General features: G+C 50.4%; 10 protein-coding genes across 10 annotated transcripts; 4 read left to right on the top strand and 6 right to left on the bottom strand.

The window, feature by feature from the left end:
- Window positions 1–49: 49 nt before the first annotated feature.
- F5J12DRAFT_190801 (uncharacterized protein) lies at window positions 50–2,366 on the bottom strand. The gene is made up of 5 exons (XM_051738328.1): window positions 1,745–2,366; window positions 1,597–1,681; window positions 419–1,550; window positions 184–332; window positions 50–117 (listed from the first exon to the last, which is right to left on the bottom strand). Exons 1-4 carry the CDS (start codon window positions 2,298–2,300, stop codon window positions 204–206), a joined length of 1,902 nt encoding a protein of 633 aa, XP_051604921.1. The 5' UTR covers window positions 2,301–2,366; the 3' UTR covers window positions 50–117; window positions 184–203.
- Window positions 2,367–2,407: 41 nt separating this feature from the next.
- On the top strand, window positions 2,408–3,938 carry F5J12DRAFT_712484 (snRNA-activating protein of 50kDa MW C terminal-domain-containing protein; the record flags this gene model as incomplete). The annotated part of the gene is made up of 5 exons (XM_051740767.1): window positions 2,408–2,598; window positions 2,658–2,888; window positions 2,939–3,376; window positions 3,435–3,608; window positions 3,677–3,938. 5 exons carry the CDS (start codon window positions 2,408–2,410, stop codon window positions 3,936–3,938), a joined length of 1,296 nt encoding a protein of 431 aa, XP_051604920.1.
- Window positions 3,928–6,209, bottom strand: F5J12DRAFT_797428 (uncharacterized protein). Its single transcript, XM_051744164.1, has 7 exons — window positions 5,826–6,209; window positions 5,573–5,772; window positions 5,084–5,510; window positions 4,927–5,024; window positions 4,795–4,875; window positions 4,113–4,743; window positions 3,928–4,055 (listed from the first exon to the last, which is right to left on the bottom strand). The coding sequence occupies exons 1-6, from the start codon at window positions 6,105–6,107 to the stop codon at window positions 4,302–4,304; spliced, it is 1,530 nt and encodes a 509-aa protein (XP_051604919.1). The 5' UTR covers window positions 6,108–6,209; the 3' UTR covers window positions 3,928–4,055; window positions 4,113–4,301.
- Window positions 6,210–6,338: 129 nt separating this feature from the next.
- Window positions 6,339–9,090, bottom strand: F5J12DRAFT_797423 (uncharacterized protein). The gene is made up of 12 exons (XM_051744163.1): window positions 8,813–9,090; window positions 8,643–8,759; window positions 8,508–8,591; window positions 8,387–8,452; window positions 8,275–8,338; window positions 7,967–8,221; window positions 7,854–7,918; window positions 7,516–7,803; window positions 7,309–7,463; window positions 7,081–7,258; window positions 6,638–7,029; window positions 6,339–6,589 (listed from the first exon to the last, which is right to left on the bottom strand). The coding sequence occupies exons 1-11, from the start codon at window positions 9,032–9,034 to the stop codon at window positions 6,802–6,804; spliced, it is 1,722 nt and encodes a 573-aa protein (XP_051604918.1). The 5' UTR covers window positions 9,035–9,090; the 3' UTR covers window positions 6,339–6,589; window positions 6,638–6,801.
- Window positions 9,091–9,299: 209 nt separating this feature from the next.
- On the top strand, window positions 9,300–13,764 carry F5J12DRAFT_797418 (uncharacterized protein). Its single transcript, XM_051744162.1, has 12 exons — window positions 9,300–9,462; window positions 9,520–9,966; window positions 10,017–10,074; window positions 10,123–11,068; window positions 11,124–11,387; window positions 11,436–11,607; window positions 11,660–11,839; window positions 11,890–11,955; window positions 12,004–12,620; window positions 12,670–13,018; window positions 13,070–13,574; window positions 13,627–13,764. The coding sequence occupies exons 1-12, from the start codon at window positions 9,433–9,435 to the stop codon at window positions 13,701–13,703; spliced, it is 3,711 nt and encodes a 1,236-aa protein (XP_051604917.1). The 5' UTR covers window positions 9,300–9,432; the 3' UTR covers window positions 13,704–13,764.
- Window positions 13,765–16,650, bottom strand: F5J12DRAFT_797411 (uncharacterized protein). Its single transcript, XM_051744161.1, has 12 exons — window positions 16,544–16,650; window positions 16,176–16,478; window positions 16,050–16,123; window positions 15,964–16,001; window positions 15,883–15,912; window positions 15,790–15,833; window positions 15,654–15,743; window positions 15,376–15,598; window positions 14,917–15,323; window positions 14,792–14,863; window positions 14,557–14,742; window positions 13,765–14,505 (listed from the first exon to the last, which is right to left on the bottom strand). The coding sequence occupies exons 1-12, from the start codon at window positions 16,607–16,609 to the stop codon at window positions 13,828–13,830; spliced, it is 2,211 nt and encodes a 736-aa protein (XP_051604916.1). The 5' UTR covers window positions 16,610–16,650; the 3' UTR covers window positions 13,765–13,827.
- Window positions 16,630–19,294, bottom strand: F5J12DRAFT_797406 (phosphoprotein phosphatase). Its single transcript, XM_051744160.1, has 16 exons — window positions 19,063–19,294; window positions 18,878–19,012; window positions 18,755–18,800; window positions 18,556–18,703; window positions 18,439–18,499; window positions 18,143–18,388; window positions 17,951–18,088; window positions 17,789–17,904; window positions 17,702–17,726; window positions 17,452–17,643; window positions 17,392–17,396; window positions 17,289–17,339; window positions 17,142–17,235; window positions 17,038–17,075; window positions 16,938–16,988; window positions 16,630–16,885 (listed from the first exon to the last, which is right to left on the bottom strand). Exons 1-16 carry the CDS (start codon window positions 19,205–19,207, stop codon window positions 16,772–16,774), a joined length of 1,605 nt encoding a protein of 534 aa, XP_051604915.1. The 5' UTR covers window positions 19,208–19,294; the 3' UTR covers window positions 16,630–16,771.
- A 637-nt stretch (window positions 19,295–19,931) lies between these two features.
- Window positions 19,932–20,745, top strand: F5J12DRAFT_190492 (uncharacterized protein). Its single transcript, XM_051738327.1, has 3 exons — window positions 19,932–20,005; window positions 20,069–20,201; window positions 20,245–20,745. The coding sequence occupies exons 2-3, from the start codon at window positions 20,166–20,168 to the stop codon at window positions 20,578–20,580; spliced, it is 372 nt and encodes a 123-aa protein (XP_051604914.1). The 5' UTR covers window positions 19,932–20,005; window positions 20,069–20,165; the 3' UTR covers window positions 20,581–20,745.
- Window positions 20,746–20,969: 224 nt separating this feature from the next.
- F5J12DRAFT_797385 (uncharacterized protein) lies at window positions 20,970–23,350 on the top strand. The gene is made up of 2 exons (XM_051744159.1): window positions 20,970–21,623; window positions 21,681–23,350. The coding sequence occupies exons 1-2, from the start codon at window positions 21,356–21,358 to the stop codon at window positions 23,096–23,098; spliced, it is 1,686 nt and encodes a 561-aa protein (XP_051604913.1). The 5' UTR covers window positions 20,970–21,355; the 3' UTR covers window positions 23,099–23,350.
- On the bottom strand, window positions 23,351–24,562 carry F5J12DRAFT_797380 (uncharacterized protein). Its single transcript, XM_051744158.1, has 4 exons — window positions 24,502–24,562; window positions 24,137–24,443; window positions 24,023–24,044; window positions 23,351–23,966 (listed from the first exon to the last, which is right to left on the bottom strand). Exons 1-4 carry the CDS (start codon window positions 24,503–24,505, stop codon window positions 23,841–23,843), a joined length of 459 nt encoding a protein of 152 aa, XP_051604912.1. The 5' UTR covers window positions 24,506–24,562; the 3' UTR covers window positions 23,351–23,840.
- Between the last annotated feature and the right edge of the window lie 599 nt (window positions 24,563–25,161).

Here is a 25,161-nt window from a genome sequence, read left to right as displayed (position 1 = left end):
AACCTGTATACGGCGATCGATTTCTGCGGGTCCCCGGAAGACCCATAGCCACTTTTTAGTTATCGAGGTGAACCTTGGCCACAGAAGTGACACGATCCCCTCGAAACAGTTTACTGCCTGGGAGTTCGCTATTATCTCTTTGTTCGAAGTTAAGGAATATACGGGCCAAGGAGACATCCTCACACTTCCTTTGATCTGTCTGATTACTGTCTCGAGGACCTTGGTCGTCGAGACGTCTCTATAAGAAGGCTTCCTCTCGTTGGCTGCTCGGTGCGTCGGGTAGCGGCGAAAGGCGGCGCTGCACGAAATGAACGACGAACACCGCCATCGTACTACCATAGGGAAGGTTATGAGACAAAGCAGAATCAAGCGTTGTCGTAGACTCAGCCCATCAAGGACCTGTGAGACTGACACCTACGTCATTAGTTCCGTGTACAGCAGGATGAAACGGGGCAGGAACAGCCGAAGCAATTGGCGGGATAGGTCGATGCATGTCTGGAGGCCGAGGTTGCACCTGCATCTGCATGAAGTAATTTGCTAAGGTGTTCGGAGATGTCGTATTTCTTCGGATGGTTTCCGGAGCATTATTTGCGTTCTGTGGAAGAGAGCGGCCGCAGTGGGCACCACGCACATGTAGGTGCTTGCGGCCATCAGCGTTGCCATCGTACTCGCGTCCATGCTGATATTGCGGCTGAGACTGTGAGTATGCTTTCGTACTCAATCCACGTGTTTTCAGGTGAATGTTATCCAGACCGGCTGCAGAGACGCCAGAATCCGAAGGCAAGAGTACCGCAGATCTTTGATGTGAGGTGACATACGGAGGCCAGAGAGGTGAGGAGGAACTTGAGGGAACTGGAACTTGCTGTACTTCCCGAGTTCGTGGGCCTCGCTGGTACAAATATTGAGGAGAAAGCTGAGCAGTATCCATCGTGGAATGGTTCGGGGCTTGATAACTTGGTTCATTCAAACGTGGTTCAACAAATATGCGAGGGGTAGTTCGTAGGCATCCGTGAAGAGCAGAAGAGGCGACGAGTGAACGACTGCCTTGCGGGGTGTAGGAACGTTCCTCCAGATCGGTGCTAAAATTCTCTAGCGGTCGAGGAACATGGGCAGGCCGTAACCTCGAGAACGTCCTGTCGGTGGTTGGGGATGCTTCGTCACCGGGAGAGTAGTTACTGACAGGTTCGAAACTCTGATCGCCATAGTAGTGTTTAACCTCAATGGACGGTTGTTGGGTCGGCGCCTGCTTGGCTGGTGTTGACCGTTTGCAGCTAATATGAGGAAGCCAAGGCCGAGATTGCTTGTCAGATGGTTCTCCGCCCTTCCTCGGAGACGAGCGCAGTAACAGGTGTCGCTGCGAAGCGACAGTCGGTTTCTTTTGCGTCTGCGAAGGGCGTGAGGATGGTGGCTGCGGCATCGGTTGTTCAGCACGACCAAAACGACCTCCTTCGAGTAGCCTTCGGCGAGTGGGAAGTTGATCATCCGAACCTAGACCCCATATTATGCGAGAAACGTTGCTGGGCTCTTCAATGATGGTACCCTCGGCTCCTCTATATAATAGGATGACTTGGGTTTATCCCGATTGTGGTCACTCACGATGGACATCTAGCGTAGGGGAGAGATGGCGGCCCATGGAGAGCTGGGATCGGTCGTGGAGGAGACGACGCCCATGCCATCCAATCTGCAGAAAGAAGTTAAATCACCGCTTCAAGAGCGGCAACCAGCGTATATGCGTTGTGCCAACCTTCTGCTTCCTCCGTAAGGGGGTGAGATAAAACTATTCCACGCGTAAAATCTTCCGAAAGTCGCACACTGTTACTAACGATGAGAAACGATTCTGAGGAAGACGGGGGTGAAGGCATTTGAGGAAGGTCAGTGGGGGACCGGTGTAGTTCGAGTTGTTCTGAGTAAGGGCCAAAAGGGTCCCCGGACGTGGACCCGTGTAACTCGACAGAAAACCGAAGGTGAGGCCTGATGTAGTCTGGCATCGACACTATCCGCGCACTGGGACCATTGCTGCAGTGGGGCCCTTCCCCCTCGTTCTCTGGCATAGACACCACGCGCCTGCTAGTCAAGTCACCTGGCGGATGTCGAACGTCTAAGAATGTCTTCTTCGGCTTCGGAGATCGATGAGACACCAGCGGAAGGCATATCGCGCTTGTGGAGCTACCCGACGCCGTGACAGGGGAATATGCGCTCTCGTTGGGAAGCATACAGGGGGGTGAAGGAGAGATGCGATCGTGTAGAATTTCATCTTCGGTCTGTACTGCTTTGTCTGCGTATTCCCTGTTGGTGCCCATCGCTCGCGGCGCCGACGAGCGTGTGCGTGCCAGGGTGGTGGGATGGTGAGGGATCAGAGGGAAAGGGGGTTTGCACCTCCGCAACGCGGTCTCGTCACATGAAACACATGAACGTCGACCTCAGCCGGGCACACGACTTATTCTTTGGGCCACCCTCAGAGCCCATCGAGGTCGGCAAATTCATCGAGGAAACAGCCCGGATACACGCTGCTACTGCTGAAGATGTGCTCACACATCCTAGTTGGCAGGAACTCTCTGCAGAAAGCCGGGCCGCGATCGAAGCAGAGTGTTCAGGGAGGTACGATCAATTCTTTGGATGTCGAGACATCCCACGGACGTATTTGCTTTTCGAAACAGCATCGCTGAACTGAAGACGACCATTGAGGATGTGTGGAATAACCCGATGATTTCTGCACATCTGTACACCAAGCATGACGACGCAATATCTTCTGCTCTCGGACAGGCGGATGGCTTGGCTCAGAAAGGGCGCAAGCGAAAACGCTTGGATCTGGCTGATCAGAGTCGCGATACTCCCGAGCTCCAGGCTTTGCAAGAATATCTGCAATCCGTCCCTCTCAGATGTTGGGAGTACGTTCATCAACCATTTCTATCACGCTTGACGGCCTCAAACCAGATAGATTCGGCAAAGAATCATCCCTGTTCATGAGGACATCCAGGAACTCAGACTTCAATGCTTTCCGCTCAGTCAAGAAGACGGGGCAGGGAAACTTGTCACGACACTATCAACTCACTGATTTCTCGTACGATTTGAACCCTGAAGAGCCAACTACCCCAGATGCTTTGATCACTCTCACGGTCTACAATCGTGTTCCTTGGGTACAAAGTTACCTAGTCCGCATGTCCCAACATGCCGTACTAGCATCTCAAACCCTCGAGGACTTCATGCGGTCCATCCTCTGTGACTCCAGTGAGATGCCAGTAGAGGAAGTCGACGCGGAGGGTGATGTCACCGGATATTCCCTTGATACTCGTTCTTCAGATGGGGAGGAAGGCTGCTTGTTGTTGATAGAGGACGTTGTCTATGGTGACGGTCGGCCGGGTGTGGATTATGCAGAGTCAGATGAGCCGACCTTCATGCGCTCAGCATGGTAGCTGACCATATGCACCTAACAGAAAACTATTATCGCACGTGTCAAAGTTGCCGCAGGAGAAACGTCCTGTGATAACGAAGTCTTCTGCGGCACTCGGCCGAACCACATTCAATTCCCTCACACTACGAATCAACCAACCATATTGGATGCTTCATCAAGGCAATTGCGAACATTTTATCGTGGTTGATCAAATCAGGTATAGGCTTCATTACATTTAGGGGTGCCATACATGGCCACTGATACACTACCCATTTCCGCGCGTAGGCTTCCGCATCCATCAGATCCAGCATCGGGGTATCCACTGATGCTTCACTTGACGCCTGCGCTTTCCGAGCTCTGCAAAGCATGTTCTAAAGCTCCCGCGGTCATATCCGTCGTTGGCGACATCCGACTTGGGGAAAGCCCTTGTCTGCTTTGTGGGCCGTGCTGGCGTTCCACGGGTTCTCCGAAGGACGACGGCGAAGTCATGGTCGTGCCGTTGGTGGCTCACAACCGCTCATGGGCTGAAGGAGGTGGTCGGAGATAGCGTTGTCGACTCGCCTTAATATTATCTTATGCTTTCGCGTTAGCGCAAGTAGTCGGTTTGCAACATTGCCGCGTCGGACTGCATCATCGTCACTCGTAGTTGGGAAATAAGTCCTCGGTGCGCACTACCGTATCTATGCGTGTGAGGATAAATCCAGCCTACACTAGATGACAGTTACAACGAGTGCGATAATAGTACTTATATTACACATGAAATAAGAGCGAGCGGAATAATTCAAGCCGAAGGAGAGGCGGGAAAACGTCAAGACGTTGAAAATCAGCGGGTTTAATCAGCTGATATTGATCGGCCCTACGAAGTCCCCATTCAACCGCCAGCACTTACGAAGCCCGTGGAGTACGTCTATCAGCCCAGGAAATAGAGATTCACGTCCGCAAGGGAAGTATCAACCACGACTTCCCCCTGTTGCGATGAGCCCCAATTCTGAGGCTGGTCTCCCCACCCTATCCACCCGTCCATCCGCGCAGTGGAATTGATAGAAGTCATCATGCTCCGCTGTAGGTTCGGCTCCCACGGATCCGTCGACTGGGCGTCTCCTTGGGTGACCGAAGCTCTTGCCTGCTTGGTGGTGACCTGAAAGATACCTTGGAACTTCTCATCGAGGGTTACACTGGATGGACCAAGACCATTTTCCGCATGGATGATGATGGACGTAGGGGGGGACGAAGGATCATGTACTATGGTCGAATTCAGGGTCCCATAAAATGTGCGCATGCTGGCAATAAAATTTGGTCTCAGAGGCGGCATTTTATTGGGGGCCGAAAGTGTTAGCATGGTAGTGAGATTGCTACATGATTGTGTTAATGGCATTGCACAACAAAAAGGTATGGCAACGTGCCTATTACCCGTGTCGATGGCCAGGAAAGTGGGGTAATTCGAATCTGGATCGTTGAACAGTGTGATGTTAGCCTCGATGGGCCTGTCAGTGAGAATTATGAGAATCAGTGGTTCAATGGTATAGTGTCCTTACGCCAATACCGTGCTTAACACCAGGGAGTTCGTGACATAAAAGTCGCCAACAATCGGTTGCATGGACGTCTCTATAAACACCCTGCGCGCTGACAGAGACTGATAGAGGAGAGTGTAAGCAACACACAACAAAGGCGGCGCTGGACGGGATGACTGACGTCTATAGCGATCTTGGAGGTAGGACCCTCTAAAGAAACCATTTCGAAGCTCACGAAATCGGAAAACGAGCCAAAATGCTGGTCAAACAGAGGTAGAAAAGAGCCAAAGGTGTTGACCTGAGAAGGGACCTGAGACTGCGGGAAAAGTAGGGTAATATTGTATAGAATATTGTCAGAAGAGGTGAGATCGTTAGGAACGTAGAGAGAGAGATCGGTGGTGTTTTCGGTTAGCGAGAAGCAAGTAAAAGTCCTGTCGAAAACGCTGCTGTTCGATGTCTGCATCTTGATCGACAGGGTCGTATTTTGGACCGATTGGTCTGGATTTACGCCGACGTAGAGATCGCCAAACACAATGCCAAAATCTCTCGCGTACGAGGCATTCGAAGTGAGACTAAACTGTCCATTAGACGAAACGATGTTCTCCGTCCTGCAAGGCAATATCATCGTGGGTCGAGGCATGGAAACGAAAGGAGGGAAAGGGGCACCTACCATGCTTGCATCGTAGGCCCGCTATCGAGAACCGCGACACCAGTCCAATTGTTGCATACTGGATCCAAACCCAGTTGGGTAGGGCTAGAGATGTTATTGATATTGGGAGTATAGTACGAGCCGGAGCTTTTGTCTGGCCAAGGAGCGGCGTAGGCGAGGGAATTGTATGGGTATTTGTCACCGTTGGAGGATTTGGTCTCCTTGTAAAAGGTCAGAGTTTGAGGAGAGCAGAGATGCGCACGTTGCCACGTACCTTGAGAATGATTGGAACGCCGATGACGAGGGTGAGAAGTATGTAGACGACTAGTGCAACCAGCGTAGATCTCCAGCTTAGGAACCGACGCCTTTGAGGAGGTTTATGGAGGGTTGATAGGGAGTCGTTGAGGTTGTTGTAAGTAAGGGCCTGCGAAGTTTCGTAGTCGGGGAGGGGGCTGAAAGGACGACGACCTGCCGCGCGCTCAGGACAGCGGATGGTGGGGCAAGCAACTGGGGGGTCCTTTATCCTCTGGGCATCGTCTTCGTCCGCAAGGATCATGCCTGGGGACTATGACATCGACCACAGGCAGGCGAGCGAGTAGAGTGCTGAGTGTTGGCTGCGACGATGGCCGTGTCTCTCTTCTTTGCCGTTTCAGGAAACTCTCCCGCCAAAACCAATGCAGCTGACTAATACATGTATTTTACTACCTTCCCATTACAAAGTGCAGTGCAGGACATGCTTGCTCGGTACCCCCGTAGCAGTTCGCTCAGCCAATACCGGTGGTGGCCTCTCTGTTTGTGCTAAGAAAGATGTACCTTCCAGGCCACCCTCGTCTGTGGGCAACTATTCACTTGGCTTCATTAGGAAAGGTAGCCAGTATTCGACATCAGAGTGCGAGGCAGTGTGACATCGTGGACAGCTGGGCGTTTTTTTCTCTGAGGCATAGAAAACCGACGACTGCGATGGAATCGCATTTACGACGTGCAAAACCGCATCTATCGACGAGTGGCCGCGTAAGCCCGCAGAACTATCGATCTTCCCTGAAAACTAATTAGAAGTACTGTGCGCTTATGAGGTGTCAAACTGACGAATGCGAATTATATTGATCATTGACGATGCAAGGAACGCCATCACACGTACCACCGCCGCGATACCACTCTGATTCGTCTGATAGGCTAGTGGCGCGCCATCAAAGCATAATGATTCGATTACTAGTGAGTATATCCAAACGTCCATTCTAAAATGCTTGGTATCAGAGTTCAGTTCGTGTTTCTGGAAGGATTGCGTGATAGAAATATTGCCAGAAACCCGACAGCTGGCCGATACAATCAAGTCCATGCTGCTTGCAGCCTTGAACGAACTGAAACGAGCGTGCTTGGAGTCTCGCGACCCAGTCATCGTTAGCATCGGTGATATCGTGTAGTTGCTCCAGTTTTGGTCCGCTAGAGACTGGGGGCTTGACGCTGGGTGTTTTCCGTGGCTAGAGTGTCGTCGTTAGTTACTCGGCGGTGAATCGTGAAGGTTGGCGCACGTAGCCTTCGACAGCCTCCTCTGCTTCGTGGATAAGTCGTTCCGAATCACGTTGCCCCACGCTTTTCCACATATCTCGGAATTGTTCCACCAAATGGAGACTCTCGCTGAACCGGTGAAGTGTGTTGACCAATGCAACGACCTCTGAACGCTGTAGCAGGTTTTGATTATTGCGGGGGCTGGCGCAACAAATCAGTAAGCATGGCACGGATGAAGAAAAAAGGCTGACTCTAGAGCCTTTTCATCTATCTCGAACAGTATTTTAAGAGCTGTGGCCAAGCCAGTGGTCTGAACTTTGCCCCAAAGGCGGCACTTGTCACATCCAACACAGTCCATGATGCGCGACACATTCCGGAAATGGTCCTTGAACTCCTCCTTCAAAACCTATTGGATCTCCCGTCAGCAGATTTACCACATGACAGCAAAGTCGCTTCACATTCGCGTTCTCTCCCCGGAATAGCACGTTTTCGTCAAATTTTCCGACGCGTTTGGCTATCTGCAGTACGTTTTCAAGTCTGACTAGAGTTCTAACTTCGTCCATTAAATCTGACTCGTGTGGGTGGTCGTGGGGTATGACGGAGGATGTGGCGCAGTAGTCGTACGCAGAAAGGTATGGTGCTACGCGAGCGATCGCACGAAGGAGAAGTACTGCATCGAAGTAGATATATTGCAGCCGCTCCGGATGTGAAGCCACGCGATTGACGAAACACTGAAGGCTCGGGCCCTGCAGGGCTATGAGGGTCGCATATTATATGAAGTGTATACAAATCATACCCATTCTCCAGTTGACTGGTTGAGATACTCCGCACAAATATGGGTCGATATTGACGCGTGCAGACCTGCAGCCTTGAGCGCGTCATGATTATATGAAAATGCAAGCTACTAACCAGAAATGATCTTGTAGTAAACCCTCTTTTCCAAGCACTCCTCCGCAGTGTTGTCTCCATTAACGGGTTTTCGTAAAACGTCAGTAAGGGTATCAGGGAGAGTGACGGGTGCCGGGGATCTTCCGGCGAGGAGATTCAACTCAGAGAGGCCGAAGCAATTCTCTTCGTAAATGGCCCTCCAAACACGGTGTGCAGAGGGCCCCGAGTATCCTGTGTAGCGCTCCGGAATGGTAGCCAAGTCAAAATATTCACCCTCTACAAAAGGCGATGCTCAATAACATGGGCGTGCAGCTGATGTGTCAACTCACCCGTCAGGTCGTCTAAGAAGCAAAAGTCAGAGTCCCTATAGTAGCAGCCTGGTAGCTGTATTCGCTGTTGAGGAGTCAGACAAGAGAAACTGTCGAGAAAACTATCGTTAACCTGGTCGGGTGGTGGCAGGTCAATTTTGCTCAGTGCTGCAGCTCTCCACTTTTCCGGTATTTTACTCTAAGGCGTTGGTCAGCCTCGGGTTCAATTTATAGACGGTACACCACCAGAGGACCTCGTCTACAGTTGTGATCCCACATTCGCGGTTCATGCAGAAGCCATTCTCCTGCCAGAAGGGACACTCCCTGTAAAGGTCAACCTAGCCCAGGGTCATCATGGCAGTTTCATGGAAGAGGGCCAAAAAGCTGACCTGGAAATAGCGAAAAAAAGGAGTCTGCACAAGGTCATGAAGATTGGTATATAATTCTTCATTGACACTCTCGATGGTTTCGTAATCGCACATTGTGGTCTCTATGGGGCCTGTCATCTGGGAAGGCGGGTAAGGCTATTAAGGAGCCCAAGAGTGATATGGTCGCATACCGTGTGGTGGCAGACAGGTTCGCCCCGTACTGGCTCGTGCTCGAGCACATTCTTGACCTGGTCTTTGCGTACCAGACCTTCCTCTAGAAACGAGTTTGCATATGCTGCGGCGTAAAAACTGCATGCAAGGAGAAGCGTTCTCCTCCAGCAACTGGTGCCCATGGATGCTCCTATGATATTCCTCAGCTGTGTGTGTCCGAGTTCCACGTCAGGGCTTAGCATCGGTCACGTGCTCACAAAGCAAGTGCACGTGACACGCGCGACCGACAACGCTTCCTAGTACCTTATCGCGTGCGTGAATGCCGTACAATAGTACCATGTATAAATACACGCTGATAGCATCGTGCTACGAGGGGTGTTGGTGTCCACCGAAGGGTCGAGGGGTTTCACCTGCTCAGGCCCGGAGCTCATATTCTTCCGATTAGCACACCCGGAAAGGTACATCCCTCCCACGGTCTGTATGACGAGACGCGTGCAACCCTTCGCACAACCGAACACTTCTCATTTTTGTTCGATTTTCTTCTTTTTTTTTTTCATCGCAACGTGTGCAGTTCCGTCTCACGTCGGACTCTGCCATCAGGTATCTTCCGTCAACCGGTTTTGTGTTTTGGCTTTTCATTATGGCTCATGCGGCAGCTGATCACAACAAGGTGCAGTAGTGTCATCATGTCCTCTGGATGGAAGCAGTGACACCTCAGAACGAGTAGAGATTAGACCCACTCGAAGGGGCTCCTGATCCGTTTCCGGTCCTTGGGGCCCCAGAGGCCCCGGTTAAGGCTCGAGATGGGCGGGAAGCTTTGGACACGGACTCTCATTCGCACTTTCCATCTCTCGTGTCTAGTACCCCAGTTGCGCAGCCGCCGCCCAAGTCTGCTTGGGGCGCTGATTCCGGTCCCCGTATCAAGGCTAATGTCAGATATCAACCCGTGGTCTCAGATTGTTTCACACTGTCAACCATCGCGCTTCCAACCACCAAGGACGGCAAGCCCATGTCTCTTGGGGACGTCATGAAACAGGTTATGTCCAAGTTTAAGGTCAAGATTGAGGCTTCGGCGAATCAGAAGGCTCGTCAGACTACTTTCCACATGAAGGCTGAGACCGAGAAGGAGGTGGAGAAAGCGAAGCGACACCTACTCTCCTTGTTAAGCCCTGTGGTAAGTTAAGCATAGTTGTCATCGACCATCCGCTTTGAATTCTTGTGTAGGTGACTCTCACGGTTCTCGCTCCTGTTTCTATGATTGGTTCTATTGTCGGTTCGAAGGGCGAGTACTGCGAGTAAGCAGTTTGATTCTATGCTGATTTGCTACTAGGTGCCACCTTGAAGCAAATCCGTGATCAATTCGGTGTGAAGGTTGACGTGCCCCGCAAGGAAACTTCCACTACAAACGGCACAAGTAATGAAACCTCTTCTGGACCGGCCACCCCTTCGGTTGAGGTGGAGGACGAAGAGGAGCCTACGCTTCCCGTGACAATTACTGGTCCCCAACCTCTTGCTCTCGAAGCCCGCGACATGATCACTAGTATCATTTCTAATAGGTCACCTAGGCTCACCCGTCGCGTCAAGGATATCCCATCTCATATTTTGCCATTTATCATTGCTCTTCGTTCCCAGTTCCTTCAAGCAGCTCAAGGAGGAGATATTCAATTAACCTTGAACGCCGAGCGCGAGGTTGTTGCAAACGGTGACCGTGAGGTCGTTGTACGGGTGGTTGAAGTGATTAAAGCGACAATCCAATCATGCAAGACTGCCTTGAATCCGATGAAACTTTCCCTTCCAAAGAGGCAACACCGTCTTCTCGATGGCAAAGCCCAAGAGGATATCTTTATGAAGAGCAAGTGTTCGGTTGTCGTCCCTGATATCGAGGATCCTAGTGAAGAGGTTACTGTCTACGGCATGCCGGAAAACGTTCAATCAGGCCTTGCTATTGTCATGGAAATGGCCAATTCCCAGTATATCCATGTGTTCCCGCTCCCCGGTCCTACATCACTTTCCCGTCAATTGCTCGCTTATATCACTCGTATCAACTATCCAGAAACCCTTAATACTAAGCATCCCGGTGCTTCTGTCTTCATACCTTCGACCGCAACAGCTGCTCAGGCTTCGGTTCTTAATGTCGACATAATCGGTGAAAAATCTGTCGTCGATGCCGTTGTTAGGCAGATGTCTGAACTCCTTGGAAAATTGATTGGAGCGACAAAGGAGATTCCTATTGACTGGCTTAGCCATGAACTTATCCAGGTCAAGAATGCGCAGAAGTGAGTTACTTTGTTTCACTTTCAGCACCCTTTTAATCATCATCGTTTATTGTAGGCTGGAACAATTCCACGAGGTTGACAATGTGCAAGTTTACTTCCCTCTTGAACCCACCCAGCAATCATCGGTTCTGCTTGTTTATGACCCCTTCTCGCCTCATGCATCTCCTTCGCCTGTAGAGAAGGAAAAACATCTGGATGAGGTAGCTCAAGCTTTGCTCAAGATGGCCAAGGAAGTTGCCGACATCAAGACCGAAGTTCTCCCCGTTGAGAAACGCTGGCACAAGGCTCTGATGGGCATGGATGGAAATATCCTCGACTCGTAAGGTTGTCTGGCCAAGCGATTGATCATCTGTTTATCGTTGTATAGTATTGTCGGCGAGGATCAGGCGCTCTTGGTCAAATTTGGCGCTGAGGCCGGTGATCCCTCCACCGAAGATGTCATATGGCTCCGCGGCATCAGGTCAGATGTTGACAATGCAATCAAAAAAATCTGTCAGATGGTTGAAGACGCCAAGGAAGATGCCATTGCCAGCAGTTACGTATGTTATTTCATTTTTTTCTGTCCTCATCGACATGTTCTCATGTGTCTAGTTCACGGAGTTTGAGATTGACAAGGAATTCGTCGGGCGGATCGTCGGTGTACAGGGTGCTAATATTAATAAACTACGGGAACAACTCAACGTTCGGGTCGACTTCTCCGACGAAGTCGAGGAGAAGGAAAAAGAGTTCTCCAAGAAGAAGAAATCAGTTACCCAGAAAGCCAAGTTAAAGGCAAGACAATCTTAGGAAGCGATGGAAGCGATATTAACGAGAGATCCCAGATCACTGGACGAAAAGAAAATGCTGACGAAGCTAAGAAGCGGATCCTGGCTCAAGTTGAGAAATTGGTTAGTCGTCTGTACCGAACTGCGACCGTGGCTAATCGAGGTTCACAGGCTGACGAGACTACCGAGACTCTCAAGATCCCTGGCCAGTACCATGCATCTCTCATTGGTCAAAGTGGGAAATACGTTGTCCGCCTCGAAGACAGATATGGTGTCAAGGTTACCTTCCCTCGCCAGTTTGGGGATAATGTAGAAGGTAAACGGGAGCTCAAACCGGACGAGGTTGTCATTAGGGGCGGCAAGAAAGGTGTAGCCCAAGCTAAGCTTGAGCTATTGGAAGCTCTGGACTTTGAGAAGGAGGTGAACAATACTCTCAAATTCACTGTTCCAGGAAGGGCTATCGCCCATATTCTTGGAAAGGGTGGGGCTACCATCAACGAGATTAAAGACGAGACAGATGCCCAAATCGATATTGAAAGAGGCACTGCCGAGGACAAGTCTGCGGACGTCTGCATCACAGCTCGTGGTACCAAGGCCGCCATCAATGCTGCCAAGACTGCTATACTTGCGATCGTCGAACAAGTGCCAGAAGAAAGCAGTGAAACTATTTACGTTGAACAAAAGTACCATCGCTCCATCATTGGTCCTGGTGGCCAGGGCCTCAAGGACCTCATTGTTCGTTGTGGTGGACCTTCAGACCCCAAGCTGCAGGCTGGGTTGGTCAGATTGTATGTGTTCCCCACGTTCCATGCAGCTCGCTTATCGACCGTCGCCTAGTCCGCGTCAGGGTGGTATTTCTGATGAAGTTCGCCTTCGTGGAGAGCCTAGCGTTCTGAGTAGGATCAAGGACGAACTAGAGAATAAAGTATCTGCACTTCGTGACCAGGTTGTGGTAGCAGTCGAGATCCCCGCTGCTCAGCACCGCAACATCATCGGCAGGGGTGGCCAGCATCTGTATGACTTGCAAAACCGGTACGGCGTGTATATTCAGTTGCCAGGTTCTCGTGGGTACGGTCAGGTTGGAGAACCGTCTAATGCTACTGAGGTGGAGACTGCGGATCCTGGCGATATCGTAAAAGTTAGCGGGTCACAATCGGCGTGCGAGGCAGCAATTTCGGATATGAAGGTACGCAACCTTTTCGCAGTTAGGAAGCGCTGAAATCAAATGGGTCTTCAGAGTCACATAAAGGGACTTGTGGCTGACGGCGCAACGGCTATGGTTTCCATTCCCTTGATGTATCACGATGCTGTCCTGCAACAAGGCGCCCTGTTCCGCACATTGAGGTCATTTGGTGTTCAAGTTGAACAGTCCGTTCAACAAAATAGACCTACCTTCCCAACACAGCCTCCTCAACCAGTGAACTTCAGCACCCGCATCGACAGCGAGGACGTACCTGAGGCTGACTGGCAAGTTACTCCCAACTATCAACATGCAGAAGAAGGGAGTTCGGAGTGGACATTAAAAGCGAAAGATGCCACCAGTCTGGAGCGTGCCCGGAGCGAAATCCAGGTTTCCATTGAGCAGGCGAAGGACAAAACCCATATTGGGTTTTTGACACTTCCGGATCGTTCCGTGTTCCCTAGGCTGGTTGGCACGAAAGGTTCCAATATTGCGCGGTTACGCAACGAAACCGGAACTGATATCACGGTCGGTAGGGAAAACAACACTATCGTCATCGTTGGTACGTAGCGCCCTTAGCTATCTGTGCTTCATATCTTACACTTAGCATCCAGGTTCCGAATCGGCTTTAGAAGCCGCGAAGGAAGCAATTCTGTCACAGGTTGTGGCTTCTCGTGCAGGGCGTCGTTAGGTGGTTATGAGACCCAGGTTACACTTTACCTTAGATATGAGTACACACTATGCATCGGTTGGATTGACCCATACTACCCCAAAATACATAAAACATGCAGACATCGAAGCAGGATGAAGAGTGACTACAATGGAATGCCATCGATGTCATCCATTTCGCCATCGCTGTCAAAGATGCGATTGTTATACTCCGGTTTCTCAAGTGGTACTCCATCGACGTCTTCGTCAAGAGGCACGCCATCGACATCGTCAAGAGGTATGCCGTCGGCATCCTCTTCCAGGGGAATCCCATCCACATCCATCTCCTCGATTGGAGCACCGTCAATATCATCCCCTTTGTCCGTACCGGAATCCTTAGCAGAAGAAACCGCATCTTGCGCAGGTTGGAAAGACTTGGACTTGAATTTGGATATATATTGAGTCTCGGTTTTCGGCACCTTGTCAGTGTTGCCATCGTCCTTGCTAGGTTTTGCTTCAGCGTGAGCTGTGCCATCTAAGCGTGCTCGAAGCTCTGCAGTGAACTCCGGAGGAAAGACAATCCAGTCCTCCCAGATATCCACGACAGAAGTGATCTGTTTCTTGAAGGTCTCTGCGGTGATACGACCGGGGAACGAGTGGTAGATAGTAGAGAAATGATCAAATACGACCCCAAGCCTTGCTTGGAATTCTTGTCGGAACTTCCATGCACTGGGAACAGGAGCAGCCGAATTATGGAGTATGTCGCAGATGAGATGAAGGCGGGCAATTTTGCGAGGCACAGGGGTACTATCCACTAGAAGTGACGATATAATGAGGTCTGAAACCTGGGCGCGAGGAATTAAAGGATATCTCTAATGCAAAATAACCTGACTCACTTCGCGAGCAGCTTCGGCATGCTCAAGACTAAATGTCATACATCGAGCCAACTCGCCGCACTTCCCAGAAAGGCCACGTAACATGGCTTCAAACCGCTTACGGGCCAATCTGCCAAGCACGGTCTTCTTTGAACGTTCCCGTTCAGACTCTTCAGCAGAATCGGTTGAGTAAATTGAGTTGTAACCCTGATGACTCTTAGTCAACATAAATGCACGGGAAAACATTCGGACCAACGTTATCATCAAATTCCGGATCCATGGTGTCCTCCCGTTCGACTAATCCCCGGTAGAATGCATGCCGATGATGCTGAATTCCCTTAATATTAGTATCGCTCCCCAACCTTCCAGCTAAAACCTCACCCTCCGATCAGTCAGGAATGCATACTTCACATTCTCACGTTCCCATTGTCTGAGGTTTTCTTCATACTTCAAGCCATGACCCTTCACTTCCGCAGCAACAGCCCGAATGAAAGTATCTGTGACACCAGCTCCTTCATCTTCCTCGTGTCTCCTTGGAGACTTACCGGATTGCCATCGGGGGCTTCGACTTTTGTTCCTCCCTCGGCTATATGACCGGCGCCTTTGACGTGAATGTGACCGGCTACGACTCCAAGAACGGCTTCGAGAACGTCGACTTGATCTACGACCAGACCGGGAACGAGAGCGAGAGCGACGCTTGGGAGAATAAGACCGACTTGTACTGCGCCCACTTCCGCGACGGCCCCTACTTCTGGAGCGTGAAGAGGAGCGAGAGCGGCCAGAGGCGACTACATGTCATGTTAGCCATAATCACAGGCGACTGATATTAGAAGCACTGACTATAGAGTGGTTTATTGCTCATAGGCACGGCCTTACTCCACCCCACACGCAAAACTGAGCCTCCCCAGTCAAATCCATCGAACTCCCTGAGAGCAGCTTCCGCATGTTTGCGTTTCATAAACGATACAAATCCGCTCAAGCCGGCATTCCTATTCCGCCGTGAAGCAGTCATATCTCCACCAGGCCCACTGCCTATATCACCCCTTGGCCACATGATCTTGACCTGAAGACATACACCGATGAGGTGTTGTATGCGTTTACCAGCGGAGAGCACTCACCGAACCAACGGGTCCGTGTCGAGCGAAAAATGTGCCCAAAGATTGCTCGGTGACATTAGCCGGCAGGTTGGCCACGAACAGATTTGTTGTCTACGAGCATGAGATGTAGAACGGGTAAACGAATTCTCACACTCACCTCCGGGTCACCTCGGTCCTTGCTTCCGCTCTGACCTTCATATGCTACGATGACAGTTAGCTGCATAACTGGTACAGTACTGATCGAACCCACCTGCAAGCGCTGTAACAGATCGTCCATGCGCTAGATAAATTAGTTAGTCACTTGCATTTCGATATCAAAGACCTTGCTCACCAGAGCGAGAATATCGAGCTTCCCGCAAAGCTTGTTCCCTGGGTTCGGGTTTAGGAGTAAACGGTCGCGAAAATTGTTATGCATACCTCTTGATCTCTTCGAGGAAAGCATCCATAGCGCGCTTTCCCTTCGGTTTTGGAACAGCAGGCGCTGGCGAGGGCTAAGAACGCTTTAAGGGATCAAGAATATATAGAATAATGGATCTCACATACGTCTTCCAGTTCGGCTCGAAAGGCCCTGGGAGGTTTTGTTGACTCCGTAGTACCCTTCAGCAAGGGCTGGTAGGGCGTCTTCGTGTTCGAATCGCCGGACGCGCGCACGAAATTAGAGCTTGACTTCCGCCTGCCACCGTCCTCGCCCTCAAATGCATCGAGGAACTCCGCATAAGCCCTTGCCGCATTCTCTTCCTCCTCCTTCTTTTTCGCTTCTGCGGCTTCTTTCTCCTTCTCCCTCCGAGACTTGCGCACGGTGCCCTGTGCATATTGCGATAGTTTCATCTCGTCCACCCCCTTTTGCTAGTTCAGGAAGACAAATCGGTAAGTGTGTTCTACTCAAGAAATAGGTTCTATCCGTCGCGCACTGGAAAAGAGGAGTCTTCGTCATCGTTGTCGAAGAACGCAGCTAATTTGGACTTGGTCTTGTCCATCGCAGCAGCACGTAAGTAATTGAGTGTCGAGGATTTGAGAATTGTTGACTAACTTGGCACCCACAGCAATTACTACAAATGGGATTCTCACGATGCACAACTATCTACGCAAACCTCAGTGAAATCACTCCAGGATCTGGAATTTCCTTCCATAGTTTATCCTCACATCATCAAACTTGCCAACCCTCCCATGGCGTACGCCATAGGCTTTATTGGCGGGTGAGGTTGTGCCTCGAACTGGTGGTACCTTAAGTCTCCTGACGCGTCTATTCGGATCTGCGATGCTCTACATTAGATGACAATTCATCATGGCCACGAAAGGGCTCACATATGCCCCCTTGTTACCAACTTGATCGACGTAATTTGGAGCAGAGAAAACCTGAAAGGGGGTGAGCTCGATGAGAGGACTGCCTGAGACTGTGACCTACCGTTATGCAGAGACCGTCATGCTCGACGGCATAGCCATCTTGCAAATCGAATAGATACGCAAATAAGTAAAAAGTGGAATAATCTTCAATGGGGCTTTACAGACCTGCCCTCACTTCATGGCTCCGGATGACTCCAGTCACACCGTTGAGAGTGCACCAGGCTTTTGTAACATCCGGCCCAAAAGAAATGCCGACACCCTACATATCATAACTGAGAAAATTAATGGGAATCGACCCGAGAAGTGTCCTACCCGTTTACTTGGACCACGACCTGGTGCCTCTTGTGGATCGGTCCAAAGGAGCTGTAAATGATTTTAGGAATTGCGGACTACAGCTGGCGCTGTGGATAGATACCTCGCCTAGACAAAATGAAAAGTCAGGAAAACGAACAGCCACAATGTCAAAGAAACTGACACATCAATCCTTCTTGGCCCGGCTGCCTTCCTATTCGTGGTATCTTACGAACGTCATCCAGAGTGACGTTGTCCTTGCTAAACAAACCACCATGAACAACGAAATACCGTTTAAAACCTTCTGGTGACAAGATCATTTTGGAATTGATGTTTCCAGGCCTTTCAGTTGCGCTGACAAGTGTCGCTAGTGGCACTGAGCATGAGGACGTGGTTAAAAAAATTGCTTAGGAGTCCAGGAGACAAGTCCATACTAGTGGTGAAAACATGAGCGAATAGCTGCAGGGAAGGCCTGTCTTCAGAATCGAGGATAGTAATGAAAAATGAAAAACCGTTGCTACCTTGTATGTCTGCTCTCCATGTTTATGCTTGGCTTCGCCCTCGAAGCCATACGTCCGATTCATCTCCTTCGCTTCGTGGTTCCCTCTGTTGATAAACATCCGATTCGGGTATAACCCTAACGCATTTTAGACGCAGTACCTACATTAGGGGGGTGTACTCACATTTGTAGGCAAATGCGATCAAGATGACCTCGATAGACCAGGACCCTCTGTCAACAAGGTCTCCGTTCATCAACAGATAATGATCCGCCTTCGGAGCGCCCGTAAGGGAATATAAGTGCAGGAGATCATAAAGTTGACCTATGATAAACCCATGAGATCTTTTCATCGCCAAATCCGATTATTCAGACTTGCCATGGACATCTCCGATTACATCGCAGGTCTCTCCCTCGCCCAAATTGATTTGAACCAAACTCTCCTCCTTGCTAAACTGGGCATGTGCTCCAAGGACGATCTCCCATGCGACTCTTCGCGGAATCTTTTTCCCCTCCTTGAACCAGTCAATCATCTGGGTTACGAAGTCCTGCGTTATGGCGTATTTCCCGTCGCCCGACTTTGGCATCTCCGGGCCAACGTAGTCACGTTCTACGTCGCAGTTGCCTAAAATTGCCCAATAGTCGGTCAATATCGTATCTTTTTTACGAACGAACCTTCTCCAATAATCTCTAAGCATCGCTCTACGGCATTCTTTTCTTCTTCCATCTCAATTGCCTCGAAACAGTGGTAAGTCCCGCGAAACGAAGTCACCAAACTGCCTTCCTATTTACCTTCTCAAACTCAATCTTCCGCACAAGTTTTTGAGTGGCTGTCAACTGTGCCCGGACAGTATCATTTCGTGGTTCTAATGCGAGTACCTTCTTAAAATCTAAAACGGCCATCTGCGGCTTCGCAAGTTGGAGGTAGCATGTCGCGCGTCTGGTTGCCCAAATCTCAAAAAGTCCATGGAACTGGGTCGAGCGTTCATACCTGTAGTATGCTTTGGCATACTTCGGATCTATATCAACAGCCTTCGCTATAAAATGGTCCCACAGGCACTTCAGCTCGTGTCGCCAACGATCACCAAGAGAAGGCAACTTAGTTACAACGTACAAGCATCCGCGAGTGCGAAACCATACTCTTCTAATTTCGTTCTCGCTGCGGCGCGGTTACACCAGAAGGTTGCATCCATTGGATTCAGCTGGATCGCCTCAGAGTACAGCTTAATTGCTGCAGTAAAATTATGGCCTGTAATACTAATAAGCCCCTGCTGTTCACATTGGGAGGAAAGGTATCACCTGTAAACGCTTTATTAGCTTGTGCTTTGATTTTCCCCGCGAGCTCGCGATCCTCATCGGTGGCATCTCTAATGCTCAATGATTGGATCTCTGGAGACGATGGCGCAGGTTTCAGAGACGCCGATTCGGATGAGGAGGCGCCCATATGTCCAGAGATGGCTTTTGTCCAAGCGGTGGTATCGTATAATAGTAGGATCGGTTGTACAGATGCCCATTGCCTAACAAGGAATTGATGAAAGTCTGGCGCTCGCGCGATCACATGAGTCTGTGTCTGTCTCAAAACAAATACTTTGCTCACTCGTGCAAGGCATGGTGCACTGCGTTCAATATGTTACCTGTACAATCTTAATTGATCACTCAAACTAACCTGCAGGGGACCCTCGCAATTAATACTGCAGACTCCCAGGGGAGTGGAGAAAGACAAAACCTGAGGGCCGATGTCTAGTTCAAATACTACTAACCCATGCGTGGCCACCATCCAGGTTGGTGCTTGAAGCTTGAAGCACTTTCCCTGACGAAACTATCAGCTATCACTAAGGTGGTGGAGAACAGGTATTCCGGGAGTCCTCGTAAATGTTTGTCATTCTAAGTCGTTCTGTAGCGTTGCTAACTTGACTAACTCGCGGGTGTCAAATATGCCAAGTGCCAGCCGTCATATTTCAAGACAAAAGAAGGCCACAGTTCACGCTCAGATCTGATATCTTATATAGAAAACTTGGCACCTTAACCAACATTCCAAACCTTCACTCGTGCTGGTTGTGCAGGAGAGGCAATAGACTCGGGTATCTGAGGTTTCAACGTACCTTCTCGCCCAATAGTCACGATCCCCCGCTCATGCCACCGCAACAGTGAACCACTCTTCATATAGTGGGCAATGTCAACATCATGGCGCCACCTATCGGTCCACGCTTCATAAAGATTGGAGCAATGCGCCTTACCTTATGTGAGTTGGATGAATTGGATACATTCGCGACTCAAGACAGACCAGCATGAATTGTATCCCCAGAGTGGAAAACAGGTGGCTCACCAGGTTCCGTGTCCAACTCGCGGTTCAAAAAGTCAATGTGTCCGTTCGGCCTGCTTAGTGCAGCAACCTCGGCAACATGCCAGTGATGTCAAAACAACCGAGGGGGATCTCAGTGGGTTGCACACTACTTGCGTGGTGGTTGCTGACACCGACAGAGCGCATTTCTTTTTCCTACTTGGGGAAGTCTACTGCAAGCTGAGCAGTGTTCCGTAACCGAAACGACCCAAGCGACAAAGCAAGTGCGTTACAATGGTGATGGACGAGTGATCAAAAAACGTAAGGCGGTAGCACGCAGAATGACCACGACGATCGGCGACCTTGCGCTGATATATCGCAAGAGGACCATCGGGTGTTGGGCCTTCCGTATACTGCAAGCTGTCTCCCCATGTGTTCCCGCAGGCTGCTGTGCTGATGCGCACAACAACCAATCAGAGCTCGGCTATTTATCATCTTCTTTCATGCAGAGTCATTGCACGTGTTTGCACCACTAGTCCCCATATAAGGCTGTGTGCAGTTTGTACCAGTGAACCGATTTAGTCACGTTCGCTGGCTGTCAGCAAAGGCGGAAGATCAGAAGGTGGCCGTTATAAAACATTCGCGCAAGAGGGAGTGCTGCCACGTGTCGTAAGAGTTTCAAGACATACTAAAAGGAGGGCACTTTTCGGGTTATCTGGATGCTCCAACTTCGTTATCGAATGAGAAAGAATGATTCTACACAGCAGGCTATACCGATGCACTGAGCGCCAGATCTAGGAAGACCTCCATATTGTGGAGTGGAGGGCGGGATGGAGACCCCGGGATGAGCTGTGGTGTTCGGAGTCCCGCAAGTGCCCGGTGACTCCATCAGCTGTTATAACGCCCGAGTCAACATTGCGTCCAAGTCAGACAGCCAGTACCGCCCCCACTTTTAAACGCGCACGACAGCCCACCAAGATCCCCCCCTCAGTTCTCCGAGTAGGCCATCGAAGCGTACCCCGGTTTTCTCTGACAGCGGAGGAAGCCATCCCACCTCAAGGAGTAGTCTAGAGTCGTTCAGACTTTAGACAAGCCCTTGCCCACTCAAGCCGACGCGATGTGTCGGTTTTCAATATCCGGATCCCACTTGACGACCGCCTCCCTTCGCATTGCTCCGGCCGCCTCATTTTTTTTTGTCACCCAGATCGTTATGAACTCACTCGTGCTCGCTGTGATCTCATTCTAGGTAATTCTCCTTACCACGCCTGCTTTCTGTACTCGGCCGACTCTCTGCGACTTTCTGCACTGCTCATGGTTCCACCCACTATACATGCTTTTGCCCAAAGGGGCACCCCGTCATCTTCCCACTCTCGGGTTCGCTGGCAGCCCTACAACGCTAGTAATCAATCTTCTCAGACACACACTTCCCCCTATCTCCCCACTCCAGCATCCTCCGTCTCCTCTACCTCACCTTCCCCGCATACTATATCTGAAGACCGCCCACGACATGCCCACTCCATTCCCCGTGAATGCCAACTCCGCGATGCCCACAGATCGAAGTATGCACTAGGTTTAGTCGGTGAGCCATAGTTTCAAACTCAACGAATCGGCCGTAAAATTAAACTACGGCAAACAGATCAAGCCGTAAAGTCGTTATGCGAAATATGGCCTCCCCAGGACATACCGCATATCTTCCTCACGTCACGTCGTTCGGCGGTCGCAGCAACGTCGTCTTTAGCCAGTCATACCGTCGCCAGCTCTCAACTTAACCCTCCGCTATCGCCGTCATCAGTCTACCCTTCGCCCGTTGCCTCCCCTATGTCATCATGTCTAGCACGTGTCCCCCAGCCTTTAAACACGCAAAACTTCGGATGCGACGTCACATCTATGCGTGGTTTTGTTCAGGAGGTCCTCCGCCGTTCACGGACGTCTGGTAGTGTTCTTCAAACCGCCCTTTGCTATCTCGAAGCTGTTCGAGCAAAAGTACCAGCGCTCGTCCGCCATGAGAAGAATAGCCCCGAAACAGCAAGGGAGGCGGGATCAGCCGAAGGGCTTGCTCGTATCGAGGGTGCCTTTGTAAAAGTTGATGATACCACCTTCAACGCGAGCAATTCTTCTGGTGATGCCGCTTATTCTGACGGCCTTCTTGCAACAGTTCGGATGGACCACTTTGAGCATGAAGTTAGCAGTCTTTGTACTGGCTTGCGATCGGCCGGTGACGATGCACTCCCACACAAACAACAAGCAAATATAAAAACATTACAGCCACTACCACCGCTCCTGTCTCCCCTTTTATGTCCTCGTCGCACCTTCTTAGCCTCACTCATCCTCGCATCCAAGTTTATGCAAGACCGGTGCTACTCTAATCGTGCATGGGCCAAGTTGTCTGGTCTCTCACCCCGCGAAATCGGTCGCTGCGAACGAGCGCTTGGCGAAGCCCTCGAGTGGCGTCTATGGGTCGGAAAACTGCCTGCAGCGCAGTCCAACCTCGGGCGTTCGCTCACGAAATCCAAAAGCGAGAGCGATATCATCAACTTTGGCAAGCCATCCGGCAGCCTTGCGCAACCTCACACCAATTCAAAGTTGTCAGTGTCACAATGGTGTTCGCAATCCCCTGTGCCAAGGAAGACCTCGCAACTCAGGAGATATGCCACGTACCCCAGCTTTGAGTCCCATGGAGAGAAATTGCCACCGTTTCCTGCTCTTCAGGCGCCAGCACATCAGACAACCAAATCACCATCAATATTCGCGACCAGCCCTTCTACGCCAGGCTTGAGTTTCTCCCCGACGCTCACAGAGTCCTCTGTTGGAGATCGTACCGTGCAGATTTCGAGTTTTATGGATGTGCTGACGCCACCGCCGGGCCAGTTCGCAGCCTTTGCAGGCGCGCAGAACGGCAAGGCGTCCTTGGCGTCGAATGACCCATGCATATATTCGTTATCTCGGGATGTGTCTCTTCCACCTCACCCGTTCGAAGGACTCCCAAACAGTGGATTTCCACTACCCCCTCACCGTGCCTCGTACCAGTCGTGGTCCGTTCTGGAATTTGCCTGACTTACCTCCACGAGTTTGTGTCACGGTTCTACCTCGGAGTTGCTGTTCACCTTTTCATTACCATTTTCTGCATATAACATTTTTTCTTCACCTTGTATGTTTTCTTTCTTGTGCTGCTGTATGTCTGTGTGCAGTGTGCCGCAGTGGAGGTGGGAACAACATGCCGAGGACGTCCCTGTTTTTCTATGTAACAGTAATGCTCTCAATACCCGAATAGAACGCTTTGCTCGCTGTTATCTTCGACGTTGTCTATCCCAAGCCTGCCGCCCCTGAGGATGTGGTAGCAAAGTTGGTATGTAAATACAAACTAGTCGTGCATGGCACAACTCCGGTAGTCATTCCACGAGCGGACATGTAGGAATCCACGTGTAGACATCAAGCTGGCAGTGCGCATCTTGCAGTGGGGATCTGTACTAAGGTGAATTTCGTATTTGTTACTTTCAAGGACTTCCACAGCAGAAGAAAAGCTAAGGTCGTGCCAAGGATGATACTTCGTGTTAGCATAAATTAGAATGCTATTAACCCGTAGAACATTCTGAGGTCAAGACACATGCGAAGAAGGTTTCCCCCCGGGCGCCGCCGGAAAGGGCTAGTGGAGCTTGTGAACGTCAGGCGTCCTCGGACCCCGAGAAAAACGAGAACTTCTGTAGGCATATCATGAATGGGGAAAAATCATAATGAGGGTCCTGAGAAATGGAAGGCGGAGAAGGAGAAAATTTAAATAGGAGGTGACTCTGAACCTTCATTCGTTGAAGAATTCCAAAGGCTCGGCCTTGACCTGAATCGCGCGCCAAAGGTGTGGATGTCCATCCGCATCTCGTTTGCCCTCCATCGTAAAGATGGAGTGGAACATGACGTCCCCCTCACCCTATGAAGAAACAACGGGGGGGTTACACACTGCATGAATGAATGAATCTCGTTTACCTTGTTAGGAGGGTCATGGATCCTGCAGAGCATCGCATTGGCAACGAGTGCACAATTGGCGAATACCACCAAGATCAATACACTCACTGCGGGGGGGCATGGACGACTGCATACCTAACATGGATGAACCCCTCGCCTAGTTCATCGTTCACCGCGGGAATTCTTATCTTTCCAAATATTATGGTGCCGTAGCTAACTGCGCCAGTTCTAATCTCGACGAGGTCGTCCTCGATGGTGAATGTCGTGAGTTTTACATCAGACAACCCTGCAGCTCTGGACCACATCCTAGGCTCGTGGATATCCCAATTACGACGCAACGCTATCACGGCAAGCTTGATCTCCCGGAGGACATGGTTGAAGGCTTCAATTGCTCTCTCATGTGGAGTGTGCGGCGCAGTAAGGTTCACTTCGTCGGTAGAAGCTGGAAGGTAGGTTCCAGATGAAGAGCTGCTTGATTAATTCAAAGAGACAGTAATTACCCATCCGCCGAGTTCACAATAGTTGGTACCAAGGTGGTCGCGAAAAGAGGAACGTTCGAACTGAGTATCTAATCTCTCCAATCGCTGATTATATCATGATGACACATTTTAGCGGGTGCCGTGAGCCGCACTAGCAGCGCACCCGTCTTGGGCTTAAGCCTACAAGGTCCCAAACTAGGTTTAGTTGTTATCTGCCAAGACATTTGCGCCGCAACGAGCGACTGCACCTGCAGAGTACCGCAAGCCGCCGACCTTTATGACTTTGGCAACTTCAAGTATTTACACTGTCACTGAATAGTAAATAGGTCCCAAGCAATGCCCCACCCGATTGTTTTGAATGGCAAAGGGAAAGGGAGTTGGATGGGCTTACGAGCAACGTTGACGTGCCCCATCAAAACTAGCTGTCTGAATAGCTGTGCTTATAAGTATACCAAATCAATGATTGCCTCATATTCTCATCATATTGATAGGAGCTTTCCCTTTTTGTAGATAGTCCTTGCCACTCGTGTCCTCAGAGCATCGATCAAACTAAGACACATTTCAATGATGCGATTGCGGGTTGCTATACCAAGGTACTGGTTGTGTAGGTTTTGCGACACATAATGCTAAAAGAACTGAGCCAAGGCCTCCTGAGTTGACCCGTTGCAAATCGTCGTCTAT

Source organism: Pisolithus orientalis, assembly GCF_024613125.1.
Source record: "Pisolithus orientalis strain OTSU chromosome Unknown F5J12scaffold_2, whole genome shotgun sequence".
NCBI lineage: Eukaryota > Fungi > Basidiomycota > Agaricomycetes > Boletales > Pisolithaceae > Pisolithus > Pisolithus orientalis.
This window is presented reverse-complemented; position numbering and strand designations above follow the sequence as displayed.

What these genes read in the sequence shown, in the direction of transcription:
- F5J12DRAFT_190801 (XM_051738328.1), bottom strand. Translation starts at nt 2,300, where the DNA reads ATGGGCACCAACAGGGAATACGCAGACAAAGCAGTACAGACCGAAGAT. An exon ending in CCCTACGCTAGATGTCCATC is followed by an intron (nt 1,551 to 1,596) that starts GTGAGTGACCAC and finishes CCTATTATATAG; the next exon opens with AGGAGCCGAGGGTACCATCA. An exon ending in CTGTACACGGAACTAATGAC is followed by an intron (nt 333 to 418) that starts GTAGGTGTCAGT and finishes TCCCTATGGTAG; the next exon opens with TACGATGGCGGTGTTCGTCG.
- F5J12DRAFT_797428 (XM_051744164.1), bottom strand. Translation starts at nt 6,107, where the DNA reads ATGATCCTTGCGGACGAAGACGATGCCCAGAGGATAAAGGACCCCCCA. An exon ending in GGGCCTACGATGCAAGCATG is followed by an intron (nt 5,511 to 5,572) that starts GTAGGTGCCCCT and finishes ATTGCCTTGCAG; the next exon opens with GACGGAGAACATCGTTTCGT. An exon ending in GTGTTAAGCACGGTATTGGC is followed by an intron (nt 4,876 to 4,926) that starts GTAAGGACACTA and finishes TCTCACTGACAG; the next exon opens with GCCCATCGAGGCTAACATCA.
- F5J12DRAFT_797423 (XM_051744163.1), bottom strand. Translation starts at nt 9,034, where the DNA reads ATGCTAAGCCCTGACGTGGAACTCGGACACACACAGCTGAGGAATATC. An exon ending in TCCGGGGAGAGAACGCGAAT is followed by an intron (nt 7,464 to 7,515) that starts GTGAAGCGACTT and finishes GAGATCCAATAG; the next exon opens with GTTTTGAAGGAGGAGTTCAA. An exon ending in ATAGATGAAAAGGCTCTAGA is followed by an intron (nt 7,259 to 7,308) that starts GTCAGCCTTTTT and finishes TTGTTGCGCCAG; the next exon opens with CCCCCGCAATAATCAAAACC.
- F5J12DRAFT_797418 (XM_051744162.1), top strand. Translation starts at nt 9,433, where the DNA reads ATGGCTCATGCGGCAGCTGATCACAACAAG. An exon ending in TTCTATTGTCGGTTCGAAGG is followed by an intron (nt 10,075 to 10,122) that starts GCGAGTACTGCG and finishes ATTTGCTACTAG; the next exon opens with GTGCCACCTTGAAGCAAATC. An exon ending in GATGGAAATATCCTCGACTC is followed by an intron (nt 11,388 to 11,435) that starts GTAAGGTTGTCT and finishes ATCGTTGTATAG; the next exon opens with TATTGTCGGCGAGGATCAGG.
- F5J12DRAFT_797411 (XM_051744161.1), bottom strand. Translation starts at nt 16,609, where the DNA reads ATGGACAAGACCAAGTCCAAATTAGCTGCGTTCTTCGACAACGATGAC. An exon ending in AGCTCGATATTCTCGCTCTG is followed by an intron (nt 15,913 to 15,963) that starts GTGAGCAAGGTC and finishes TAATTTATCTAG; the next exon opens with CGCATGGACGATCTGTTACA. An exon ending in GACACGGACCCGTTGGTTCG is followed by an intron (nt 15,599 to 15,653) that starts GTGAGTGCTCTC and finishes GTATGTCTTCAG; the next exon opens with GTCAAGATCATGTGGCCAAG.
- F5J12DRAFT_797406 (XM_051744160.1), bottom strand. Translation starts at nt 19,207, where the DNA reads ATGGGCGCCTCCTCATCCGAATCGGCGTCTCTGAAACCTGCGCCATCG. An exon ending in GGAAGATTGAGTTTGAGAAG is followed by an intron (nt 18,500 to 18,555) that starts GTAAATAGGAAG and finishes CACTGTTTCGAG; the next exon opens with GCAATTGAGATGGAAGAAGA. An exon ending in CGCTCATGTTTTCACCACTA is followed by an intron (nt 17,644 to 17,701) that starts GTATGGACTTGT and finishes CCTCATGCTCAG; the next exon opens with TGCCACTAGCGACACTTGTC.
- F5J12DRAFT_190492 (XM_051738327.1), top strand. Translation starts at nt 20,166, where the DNA reads ATGCCAGTGATGTCAAAACAACCGAGGGGGATCTCA. An exon ending in AACAACCGAGGGGGATCTCA is followed by an intron (nt 20,202 to 20,244) that starts GTGGGTTGCACA and finishes TGACACCGACAG; the next exon opens with AGCGCATTTCTTTTTCCTAC.
- F5J12DRAFT_797385 (XM_051744159.1), top strand. Translation starts at nt 21,356, where the DNA reads ATGGTTCCACCCACTATACATGCTTTTGCCCAAAGGGGCACCCCGTCA. An exon ending in GTATGCACTAGGTTTAGTCG is followed by an intron (nt 21,624 to 21,680) that starts GTGAGCCATAGT and finishes TACGGCAAACAG; the next exon opens with ATCAAGCCGTAAAGTCGTTA.
- F5J12DRAFT_797380 (XM_051744158.1), bottom strand. An exon ending in GAGGGGTTCATCCATGTTAG is followed by an intron (nt 24,045 to 24,136) that starts GTATGCAGTCGT and finishes GATGCTCTGCAG; the next exon opens with GATCCATGACCCTCCTAACA. An exon ending in TCCATGACCCTCCTAACAAG is followed by an intron (nt 23,967 to 24,022) that starts GTAAACGAGATT and finishes GTTTCTTCATAG; the next exon opens with GGTGAGGGGGACGTCATGTT.